General features: G+C 44.4%; 1 protein-coding gene across 5 annotated transcripts in view; it reads right to left on the bottom strand.

The window, feature by feature from the left end:
- Window positions 1–577: 577 nt before the first annotated feature.
- The window catches only part of LOC139560319 (E3 ubiquitin-protein ligase mib1), an 88,921-nt gene continuing 77,030 nt past the window's right edge, over window positions 578–12,468 (bottom strand). For 2 of the 5 annotated variants that reach the window (XM_071376980.1, XM_071376982.1), the window contains 10 exons: window positions 12,333–12,465; window positions 11,502–11,588; window positions 10,794–10,952; window positions 9,464–9,645; window positions 9,112–9,301; window positions 8,721–8,799; window positions 8,411–8,554; window positions 7,035–7,115; window positions 6,373–6,473; window positions 578–3,042 (listed from right to left, as the gene is read on the bottom strand). In XM_071376980.1, the coding sequence (XP_071233081.1) occupies window positions 2,902–3,042; window positions 6,373–6,473; window positions 7,035–7,115; window positions 8,411–8,554; window positions 8,721–8,799; window positions 9,112–9,301; window positions 9,464–9,645; window positions 10,794–10,952; window positions 11,502–11,588; window positions 12,333–12,465 (1,297 nt within the window). In that variant the 3' untranslated portion in view covers window positions 578–2,901. The remainder of the gene's footprint in view (window positions 3,043–6,372; window positions 6,474–7,034; window positions 7,116–8,410; window positions 8,555–8,720; window positions 8,800–9,111; window positions 9,302–9,463; window positions 9,646–10,793; window positions 10,953–11,501; window positions 11,589–12,332; window positions 12,466–12,468) is intronic. The other 3 variants (XM_071376981.1, XM_071376983.1, XM_071376984.1) reach the window with 3 other exon arrangements.

The following is a 12,468-nucleotide window of genomic DNA, read 5'->3' as shown; positions in this document are numbered from 1 at the left end:
TTAGCAATAGCGTAATACTAATAATTCGATTCTCTTTTTCAATTTTTATTTATATACCCCAATGTGTTTCAATTTGTCTTTACTTCTTTTTGTATATATTTTTTATATGGTTTTAAATGTTATGATTATTTATTTGTGTTGTTCAAAATGTCTGAATAAAAATGAGTTAGTGCAGAATGGTGTTTTTTTTTTTTTTTTTTTTGGGGGGGGGGGGGGGGGCACCCAGGGAGCCATACAAGCTAGAACCACCACTGCCCCCCAGGACTGTGCTGTGATCAGTGAGGGAGATCATAGAACCATCCATAGTGTCTGCTGATTTACCTTAGTTTGCAGCCCTTCAATTTTGTTTAGTCAATTACTGTTTTGTACATTGATGCGATCAGCCAAATGCCTCTAAATGTTTGTACATTTGTCAGACAAAGACAGTGCGACGCCAGCCTACACAGCAGGGGAAGGCAACATGCTAATTAATTGTCCATCAAACATTTATAAATAAATAAGTTGACACTGTCGTCCTTCAGTCAATTTACATTCACAAGAAAAAAAGAAGGAAAAAAGTACCTGTGGTTAGATGTCCCAAGGTTCATTTTTAACTTTATTTCAGCTATACGTTTGTTTTTTAAAGCACTTTTAAGCAATACAGTGACCAGCTTTCATGATACATGTTGTACTGCATACATCAAACATTCATGCCAAAAAAAGGAAAGAGAATACTACCGAAACCTTTTTAAATCTGAACAGATATAAGTATGGAAAGTAAGGTACAAAATAGGCCTTTATAACAACTGCATCAAGACAACACTACGATAAAGCAATATTAGTGCTTCAAGCGTTTAAAATGTTAACGTGATCAGTGAACGGAATATAAACTATATTTCCTAAAAAAAATGCTTGTTTGCACTGGCAAACCCATTTGCGAGGGAGCTGGTCACCTTATACAGAAGTGAACTGCTTTTCCCTCCAGAGAGGGATGTGCTGTATTAGTGTCAACTTTGCCAGGGGAACCATGTTCTTCTTAGCCAAAAAAAAAACACTGGTAGAAGGATACATGAAGAACCGGACAAAAATATATCCCCTTCCTTATCAATCAATCTTACTATTGACTCTGAACATGTTAAGACTTGCAGAGACAAAACAAGATATAAAATAATACTTTGATAATTTTTGTTGTTGCTGGAAGTCTATCAAAATAAAAGACCAATTTCAACATTGATATTGAAGCAGGATGTGTGGGTGTGGGAGAAGCTACATCTAAATCCTATTTATGGGCAGCAATACAAAATAATTTACTCTATATTATCGTTTTGGCTTTCCATTAGATTGTACACTAGCTCAATACATTATTATATATTTATATTTTAAAGAAAATACATTTAAATAAAATACAAAGTAAAGAGCACCTTATCCCCAAACAACGTCTTTAACAGGTACATCATTTTTGGAAGCAATGGCACAGGAATAATCAATGGTTATTAGCGGGGCTTATAAGAATCATAGGATGGATGAATATCAGACAGACAATACCACCTATAGTCTCGGAACATCTCCACAGCAACTTGTGACATACGTGTTGACATACCGTTGTACAAACGCTCAATAATGTGCGAATTCATCCATCCAGCGAGTACATGACGGACACTATTCACTTAGAGAAGGAAGTCAGCTGAATGAGACGTGTCTTGACTTGCATCTCTACTGGGAGTACAGTATTTAACCGCTGCAGCCCAAAGGTGATGCAATACTAAACATGTGCTGCCTGCCTGCATTTCTCCACAGAGAGAGAGGTTGGTAAACAAGGTACAGCTGACGAGGTGTTTACCTGGCGATTAGACGACCGCCGTTTCACTACGTTATCAGAGTTAAGGTGGAGGTGGACCTCCAAAGTCATGACAGAAAGAACAGCACTTTTGCTTTACGTTCAATCAGAAGTTTTTCTACCTAGAGAGCATGCTAACTAGTGCAAACCTGTCCTGTTGATTGGTATTAAACACGCCGTAGAGGAGCATGTCACAACAATAACCCTACCTCAAATATGCACGTGTCGCAGGAGACCGGCTGAACTTTTTAAAAACGGACATTGCATTTTTACAAACATGCCATCATACTGTAATTATCATTGATTAATGTTGAGTAAACTCCAAAAGAACGGAATATCTCAGTCAGTAGCTTCCATTATGAATACACTTGCATAAGAAACACAATTCCAATAGAACCAATGATAAATGGGCTTTAGATTTAGCATCAGAGGCAGTCTTCCAGGCCATTACGCAAGGCCAAGAGTCCAACATGTCAGGGCTGCGTGCCAAGGACCCCACCACAGATATCATTGTAAGAGGACGAGTTTCTCTCCCGAGAGAGAGAGAAGAATTTTTGTAGAATCAATGATAAACGGGCTTTAGATTTTGCTTGAGGCAGTCCAACAGAAGAAGAGTTGACGTGTCTTCCGGGCGTGTACATTTCCCAAGGCCAAGAGTCCAACACAACAGGGCTGCGTGCCAAGGACCCCACCACAGATATCATGATAACAGAAATGGTAAGAGAGATAGAAAGCAAGGTGAAAGGGCATTCTGAGGAGCAAAGCACTTTTTCCTGACACAAGGGGATCAAGAGACTAGTCTGCTACAGGCTTTTAACTGAGATACAACACCAAGGTTCTCTTAAGACAATGTCAGCTTTTTTTTTTTGTAACAAGGTTTCCATTTTTAAAAAGAAGCCACAATTGTAACGCTAAGGTCTATGTTTTGTTTTTCTGGTTGTAAGACGTCCTACGCTGGGCAGGGCTAGCAGACACAAAGGGGAGAGCAGTGAAGTTCAGATAGATGAGAGAGCAGCAGCTGGTGTGGTTGGTTGTTGATGGGGGGGGGTGGGTGGTATAGTAGGCCGAGACTGAAGCCTGGGGCTCTAGTAGAGGAGGATGCGTCTCTCGATGGCCTTGCGGCAGATGGGGCACTCGCTCATGCGGTCGCCACACAGCTGGCAGGTGCCGTGGCCACACATGAAGATCATGTTCTTCAGCCGGTCCAGGCACACCGGACACATGGTCTGGAGAGATACGCACAGTAACACTTAGTACTCATCCCAGTTCTGATATAAACATACTGTATTTGGAAAATGGTTGCTGTAAGACATGGCTACAGATGCCAAGAGAGTATAAAGCCATGTCTAAGGGCAAGGAAAAGGTGTTAAATATCCACACGCTACTGTGCCGTCAGAAAGTATTCATAACCCTTGACTTCCACATTTTGTTGTGTTACAGCCTGAATTCAACATTTCTCACCCATCGACACACAATACCCAATAACGACAAAGTGAAAACATGTTTAGACATTTTTGCAAATTCAGTGAAACAAAATTAATCTAATTTACACAAGTATTCACCCCTGAGTCAATACATGTTAGAATCACCTTTGGCAGCGATTACAGCTGTGAGTATTTCTGGTTAAGTCTAAGAGCTTTGCACACCTGGATTGCACAATATTTGCACATTCTTTTTTTTTCTTTCTTCAAGCTCTGTCAAGTTGGTTGGCTGAGCATAGCTTGACAGCCATTTTCATGTCTTGCCATAGATTTTCAAACCGATTTAAGTCAAAACCGTAACTAGGCCACTCAGACCTTGGTAAGTAACTCCAGTGTATATTTGGCCTTGTGTATTAGGTTAGTGTCCTGCTGAAGGGTGAATGTGTGTCCCAGTGTCTATTGGAAAGCAGACTGAACCAGGTTTTTCTCTGGGATTTTTACTGTGCTTAGCTCTACTCAGTCACCACCCCCAAACAAAAACCCCTAGCCCTTGACCCATGACAAGCATACCCATAATATGATGCAGCCACCACCATGCTTGAAAACATGAAGAGTGGTACTCAGTGATGTGTTGGATTTGCACCAAACGCTTGTAAACTCAGCAAAAAAAGAAACGTCCCCTTTTCAGGACACTGTCTTTCAAAGATAATTCGTAAAAATCCAAATAACTTCACAGATCTTCATTGTAAAGGGTTTAAAAACTATTTCCCATATTGTTCAATGAACCATAAACAATTAATGAACATGCACCTGTGGAATGGTCGTTAAGACACTAACAGCTTAGATGGTAAGCAATTAAGGTCACAGTTATGAAAACCTAGGACACTAAAGAGACCTTTCTACAGACTCTGAAAAACACCAAAAGAAAGATGCCCAGGGTCTCTGCTCATCTGTGTGAACGTGCCTTAGGCATCCTGCAAAGAGGCATGAAGACTGCAGATGTGGCATGGGCAATAAATTGCAATGTCCGTACTGTGAGACGCCTAAGACAGTGCTACAGGGAGACAGGATGGACAGCTGATCGTCCTCGCAGTGGCAGACCACGTGTAACACCTGCACAGGATCGGTATATCCGAACATCACACCTGCGGGACAGGTACAGGATGGCAACAACTGCCAGAGTTACACCAGGAACGCACAATCCCTCCATCAGTGCTCAGACTGTCAGCAATAGGCTGAGAAAGGCTGGACTGAGGGCTTGTAGGCCTGTTGTAAGGCAGGTCCTCACCAGACGTCACCGGCAACAACGTTGCCTATGGGCACAAACCCACCGTCACTGGACCAGACAGGACTGGCAAAAAGTGCTCTTCACTGACGAGTCGCGGTTTTGTCTCACCAGTGGTGATGGTTGGATTCGCGTTTATCGTCGAAGGAATGAGCGTTACACTGAGGCCTGTACTCTGGAACGGGATCGACTTGGAGGTGGAGGGTCCGTCATGGTCTGGGGCGGTGTGTCACAGCATCATCGGACTGAGCTTGTTGTCATCGCAGGCAATCGCAACGCTATGCGTTGCAGGGAAGACATCCTCCTCCCTCATGTGGTACCCTTCCTGCAGGCTCATCCTGACATGACCCTCCAGCATGACAATGCCACCAGCCATACTGCTCGTTCTGTGCGTGGTTTCCTGCAAGACAGGAATGTCAGTGTTCTGCCATGGCTAGCGAAGAGCCCGGATCTCAATCCTATTGAGCACATCTGGGACCTGTTGGATCGGAGGGTGAGGGCTAGGGCCATTCCCCCCAGAAATGTCAGGGAACTTGCAGGTGCCTTGGTGGAAGAGTGGGGTAACATCTCACAGCAATAACTGGCAAATATGCTGCAGTCCATGAGGAGGAGATGCACTGCAGTACTTACTGCAGCTGGTGGCCACACCAGATACTGACTGCTACTTTTGATTTTGACCCCCCCTTTGTTCAGGGACACATTACTCCATTTCTGTTAGTCACATGTCTGTGGAACTTATTCAGTTCATGTGTCAGTTGTTGAATCTTGTTATGTTCATACAAATATTTGCAGATGTTAAGTTTGCTGAAAATAAACGCAGTTGACAGTGAAAGGACGTTTCTTTTTTTGCTGAGTTTATTTACGAAATGAAGTTGTATTTTTGCAGTTGTACTTTAGTGCCTTACTGCAAACAGGATGCATGTTTTGGATTATTTCATTATGTACAGGCATCCATCTTTTCACTCTGTCATTTAGGTTAGTACTGTGGAGTAACTACAATGTTGTTGATCCATTCTCAGTTCTCTCCCAACACAGCCATTAAACTGTTTTAAAGTCGTTGAAATGCCTGAGTGGTTTCCTTCCTCTCCGGCAACTGAGTTAGGAAGGATGCCTGTATCTTTGTAGGGACTGGTGTATTGATACACAATCCAAAGAGTAATTAATAACTTCACCATGCTCAAAGGGATATTAAATGTATTTTTATTTTTAAAAGTACCATCTACCAATAGGTGCCTTTCTTTGCGAGGCATTGGAAAACCTCCCTGGTATTTGTGGTTGAATCTTTGTTTGAAATTCATTGCGCAACTGAGGGACCTTACAGATAATTGTATGTGTGGGGTACAGAGATGAGGCAGTCATTAAAAAATATCACGTTAAACACTATTATTGCACACAGAGTGAGTCTATGCAACCTAATATGTGACATGTAAAGCACATTTTTACTTCTGCACTTATTTAGGCTTGCCATAACAAAGAGGTTGAGAATACTTAGACTCAAGACATTTCAGCATTTCATTTGTAATAAAAAAAAAAAAAAAACATACTTCCCCTTTGACATTATGGGGTATTGTGTGTAGGCCAGTGACACAAACTCAATTGAATCCAAAGTAAATTCAGGCTGTAACAACAGAACGTGGAATAAGTTCAAGGGTGTGGATACGTTCTGAAGGCATTGTAAGTGAAGGATTATTGGATGTGCCTAGCATACACACAAAGTGGACTGTTTAACATGTGTTATTACAATTAAACCAAATCTGAACCAAGTATATAAACTCAAATGATGCATGGCGTTTAATGAGGTCTTTAGTAGATATCCCCGTGTTGTCTTTCGTACATACCACCACGCTTACCTGCTCCTTGATGTCCTGCAGTTGTTGCTGCAGCTTCTGAACGTCAGCGTTGACATTGGTGTTGTCTTTGTCTCTCTGCATGGCCGGGATATTACCGCTGGCTGTAGGAGGGAAACAAGGATAGAACGCACACAAAGTTGAGAAAGTAACCAACAACCAACATATGCAGGCTCTCAAACTAGTGGCCCCCGAGCCGTTTCAATGCAGCCTAGAGAGACCGCAAGCGGGAGAGATTGAGAGAGAGAGAGAAGGGGAGATGTCTTTCATTCTGTTGGTGGCAATGTCAACGCAAACCTCCCTTTTATTGACATGCTGCTCTAAAGGCCAAACCAATCAAGCAATCATACAGCCCTGTCTATCTGGGACATTCTGGTAAGAGTTCTACACTTGAATCCAGGCCTTTTTTAACAAGCAGGGATTTCAGAGTTCGACACATGCACTTCCCCAGACAGTGTTTGGCCGAAAATGGTCCGAGGCCACGTGCTTGAGGGCACAACCTGACTGAATGGTGGAAATCAGTGTAATCGTGTGTGTGTGTGTGATTCTGTGTGTGGTGTGGAGCGGTGGGCGAAGGAAAAGGGGGTTTAGGCAGCAGGGCCTAGGCCAGGCAGGGCAGACAGCAGAGGGGTTTTTTGAACCAGGGCAGAGGATGAGATACTTACACCAACTTAGCGCCAGATTGTTGGGCTGGAGCAGATCCTGCTGCGACCCCCCTGCCATTAGAGCTGAGTTAGAGCTACCTGCTGAGAATAACCAGTCACAGTGTTATAGCAGGAGCCCCAGATACAACTCCACAAGACAAGGCCTGAGGAGGAGCAGTCTACTCTCTATTAAAAGGCCTCGAGAGAGAGAGAGAGATAGAGAGAGAGAGAGAGGGCAAGGAAAATGAGGTTATTAATCAGAAATAGATGTTAGGTGGTGGGGGGGGGAAGGAGTCTTCGCTAGATCGAGTAAGGCAGCTGGCTGCAACCGCTTCCGTCCAAGTCGAAAAACAAAAAACACACTAAATAGTGTTATTAGGACCAGGAAAAAAGCTGTTTGGGTCAGCAGTACCCAGCAGGTAACCTGACAACTCTTTAGTGCTCCCCATTAAACACTAACTAACACTAAGGCTAGGAGAGTCTCGTCTAGGTTGGCATCCCTCTTCAAATGTCAAGGGACATACGGGAATGTGCATGTGCGCATCTGTGTGTGATAGACGATGTACTTTGTATTTGAAGAGATCGGTGAGTGTGTGTCTGTGCGGTATGTGAGTTTGTGGCAACACACAGAAAGAGCTTTCGACAAGCGAATCTTCAGCAGATCAATATAAAAATCAGTGAACTTACAACAGTTTCCCCTTTAACTCAACATAAAATAATAAGGACAACAAAATAAAGGGAACTGCGTGTGAGGTGCAGTCATAAAGGAGGGACAATAATGTGATCGAAAACCGTGTGCAACTTAAAGACAACACTAGGGGATGGTGAACGTAACCCAAAATACACACATTAAAAAAATTACCAACATTGTATCGTCACTGCTTAGCTAACAGATTGATTTGGATGGAGAAATGGACTGATGGCGATATTGGAAGCAGTTTGACAAATATACTTCTAGGGGCCAGTTAAGGGAGAATGAATAGCCAGTTATGGAGGCCAATTTCTGTTAATCACATGAGTGCATGCTGCTAAAATGTTATAAAACTGACGTGATTGAATTACATGTTATGATGAAACACATTCCATAAAAATTGGTCAGCCAGTTCTAGTCTGATTAAGTTGACGATCATAGATGACGCATTAAATGACCTCAACTAGGGAGGTGGTGTCCTAGTCTGGGAAAATAACACACTCGACTAAAACACACAAAACAATGACAACGCCAACGTTTGAATAATGAGTGAGCAAGACGGCTGTGAATCAGAAAACCAAAGCCAACAGCAACAGAACATGTTCATCGTGGGGGGGGAGGGTAAATGAAGGGACGGTGAGTCATGACAAGAAAGGAAGGAGGATAAAAAGGGAATTAAAAGGGAACGTGTGGAAGATTCACTCACTAAGGTCCTCATCATCCTCATCATCATCATCATCATCAGCTGCATCATCCTCCATACCTTTCCCTCCACAACACAGGACGAAGGGCGTGCGGCGTTCCACAACAGCCCGGCATTGTACGCACTTCTTCATGAGGCTGGCACAGTCTGCAGCAAGGGAGGGAACAAACACGGACAGAGTCACAGGTCAGTTAGGCCCGCTGGAAAGGGCGAAAGACTCGGGATAAAATCGGTCAGTTCCTGCAGCGAGACGGGGCCCCGTTCCACAGGGCACACCAGATGCAACCTAGGCTGGTTCACTTAATGTACTTACTCTCACAAGCGCACATGTGACCGCAGGGCTCGAAGAGCACGGCAGCCTTCTTGTCGGAACACACGACACACTCCTCAATCTGTACGGAGACAACAAAAACAAACATCTGATGTCAATGAAAGGAAAAAGAAAAAGTCGTACCTCTGATTGGAGGATGTCTTTACCCCCCCACCCCCCAAACAGATTGAAAACATCTATCAATTGATTCTCTCATTAGTAACTTATACAGCTTGATACTAACCGAAGCGCAACAATAGTTAGCCTAAATCATTCAGGGACATCAATGGGAGACTTGGAGCAAAAAAGTAGATCCTAAGACAGAATACCGCCCTAAAATGTTCCAATACAGACATGATCACTTTATTGAGGCTGGGTGGGTGTGCAACAGTACCTTGGTTCTGGACTGGACCTGGTCCTTGCAGATGAGACACTTCTTGACGCGGGGGGAGCAGAGAGAGCAGGTGGCGATGTGTCCGCACGGTCCGAACAGGGTGTCTCTCTTCATGTCAGAACACACCATACACTCCTCCAGGGTCTCACCGTTACTGTTCAGAGACGGGCTGCGAGAGCCCACCTGGCCACTGGAGGGGAGACACGGGGAGAGAAGAGGGCATTTGTGAGAAAGAGGAGACCGGATACAATGGAAGATAGGGGAGACAACTACTTGAAGCGCAACAACCGTGTTATAGTGTGGGTTATAAGGTCTGGGCTGGGAGCTGGGTAAAGGAGCTAGGGTTTCTTACCTGGTCTTCTCCTTGTGGCACTTGGCCAGGGCCTTACAGAGGCTAGGGTCGGGGCAGAGGTCCAGAGGGGACTGGCCCTTCTTGTTGCGGATGGTCAGGTCTGCTCCGTTAGCCGCCAGGAAGCAGGCGATGGATGCTGCACTCTTCTTCTCTGCTCCCTGGGTGCCCAGGCCCATGATCAGCTGTGGAGGACCAACACACAGGAGTCAGTAACGCTGTCTTTTTCTGTCTCCTTTATTCTTTCACCCATTCTCGGTCTTTGTCCCATTCCATCTCCGACTTACCCCCCCTCCCAGCTCCACCAGACAGAGGAGAGGAGAGCAGAGCAGACCATGTCTAATTAGAATGTGTGAACTAGCGTGTAGGGCTGTACAGGTTGAGGCTGGGTCCCTCTCCCATAGCATCACATTAGAAGATGACAGTTGAATTAGCCACCCTAATGGCTCCATCAGTACAGATGTAAGCCACTGGTTAGAAAGAGTCAGACATGTTGAGGATAAATGACTTGGGAGACGGGGGCTTTGAAATGGCCCAGCCAGCCGAGTGAGGAGCTGTCTCGGCATAGTAATGAGCCGAAACGGTGCTTGAAATCACAATGAAGCAGGCCCCCTTATGTATATCTCTCAATGGGACTTTCTTGTTTAACCCACCTAGATAGAGTCCATTGACGCGCCAGTGAGTCAAAATCCCCATCAAAATCTGTCAGTTTAAGCTAGATATGTTTTCTTTGTTGCTTTGGTTGTGTCTCAATCCACCGCATCCGCCAGTGTCGCACTTCCGCATCTGCGGTGAAAGGCAGCAGAGCTAGAGCGTTGTCTCTGTCAGACCATGAGACATCCCGAAATCAATCTTCTCACTTAAACGTCTGTAGCGTCCGAATGGTTTGGCCTACAACCTATAATGGCTCCCACGAACGCGATGGTGTTCTCCGTTTTGCTCTACGACCCCAGAAGTGTTACGGGACTCATCTTCAGGTAACCGGTACCGGTTTTAAAAAACGAATGAAGGTATGAAGGTTGTTTACCCAAAAAAGGCATTAAATATGTATTAAATAAATATATATATTTCATGAGTTTACAAATAAATATCTGCTAGATTTAGGACAGACACTTCAAAACCTTGTTTCTTATGATTTATTTTTGGACGGTCCTTTTTGCCATTTATGAATGTTTTACTCAAAAGGGGTCCTAAAATTCCAAATCAAATAGCTAAATGATTCATTGTTTGACCATCTTAAAACAACTCCATATGTTAGCTTAGCACCCCCCCCCTCCCTCGACGTCTTAGACTCGAAATAATTAAATAAGTAAATAAATGCTTAATCCCGTACCGTGTTTTTGGACGGTTCCCAGGGCTCCACCTTGCTGACGTCCTGCATGTCCTGCAGCTGGCGGAGCTGGGACAGCGTGTGGTGACGCAGCGCCTCGTGGAGAGGAGTGTCCCCATCCTTGTCCTGCACGTCCAGCTTGGCTTCCGCTCGCACCAGTAGCTGGAGACAGACACAGAGCGTTCCAAATGAACATGGTGCTAATTTATAATGAGCATTTATTTGTATAACAGTTCAGTACCAATTTTTCAAAACGATCATTATCCAAATGAGTATAGCATCATATCGTAGCAAGACGTCCAAGCACATGACTGTGGTCCTGCTGTGCCAGTCTGAAGCTGCACTTCCCAACCACTCCACAAGATGGCGATGTAACAGCTTTACCCAGACAGGAGCCACATTACTCCCCTCTCACGTTCCCTCTCAGAAAGCTTTCTCCTTTCTTTGGCACTACGTCAGCTTGGACCTAGCGGGCTAATTCTACTGCAGGAGATCCTCCATTTTAAATTAAACGTGGGTTACTGTCTTTGATGTTCTCAACAGCCTTTAGTGCATCGTCAGGGGGACAGATAGTGCGATAACTACAGATAGCATCTTCAATTAGTGGTAGGAGAGAGGGAGTGAGGAGAGGAGCGAGGGAGTAAGGAGAGTAGCGAGGGAGTAAGGAAAGTAGAAAAGAGGGAGGGAGGGAGGGAGTGAAGAGAGACTGACCCTGACTATCTGTGTGTGCTGTCTCTCCACAGCCAGGTGTAGGGCCGTCTGTTGGTTTACATTCTGGATGTCCAGGCTGGCACTGCCCTGAAAGGAGGAAACAGAGGGAACACACAGAGACGGGGGGAAGAGAGAGAGCTATCGTTCAAATATTCCTGTATAAACTCCCCAGTATAACATGCACACACTGGTTCTGCGGTGTACCTCCTAATGTATACTACAGTACATTGGTGCATGACTGCATGGTTTAAGCTAGGGCTGAGCAATATATTGAATTCATAGACATTGATATAAAAGGAATTGGCGACTAGTTCTCATTCTGAGAAACAAGCGTCTTCTTATCCAGGTAGGCGACTTGATTTCAACATCTAAAAGTGGACAGGCTAGCATGTTGTTCAAACAGATGGAGATGGACAGAAGGGTGTGTTCATAACAGTTCAACTGTTCTACCTTGTTAGCAAGCAAATAGATCCAAGTTGGCTAGACTTTACATATAAAGATTAGCTGGTTACTCACTAGCACGTGGGCTTGTGCTTCAGGGATTGTTTGAGACATTTTCTATAACGCCTGCTACAAGAAGTTGGTCATTCTTAGTGGGGATGTGCATTGTACATGGTTCTGGTTAAATTTGTAACCAAAAGGGCATTTTCATAGCCAGATCAGTGGCTATTGAAAAAAGCAGGTTCAACTATTTGGATAAAATGTTAAAAAATGATGCTCTTATGGTTGTGGAAGGCTTATATTTGGCCTAGGTATAATTTTACAAGCCCAGAATTAATTTGGCTATTCCAGACTGTTTGAAATGCAGTGGGGTGTTAGTGTGTGTCCTACCTGGTGAACAAGCAGCTCGGCCACCTCTACGTGGTTGTTGAGCGCGGCCAGATGCAGGGCGGTGTAACCATCGTCCTTCTTCTCGTCTACGATCCAGGGCCGCGGCAGCTTGGACAGCAACACACGCATGGCACTG

This window comes from Salvelinus alpinus, chromosome 30 (assembly GCF_045679555.1).
Source record: "Salvelinus alpinus chromosome 30, SLU_Salpinus.1, whole genome shotgun sequence".
Taxonomy (NCBI): Eukaryota; Metazoa; Chordata; class Actinopteri; order Salmoniformes; family Salmonidae; genus Salvelinus; species Salvelinus alpinus.
Note: the sequence above shows the minus strand (reverse complement) of the source record. Positions and strands in the feature narration are given on the sequence as shown.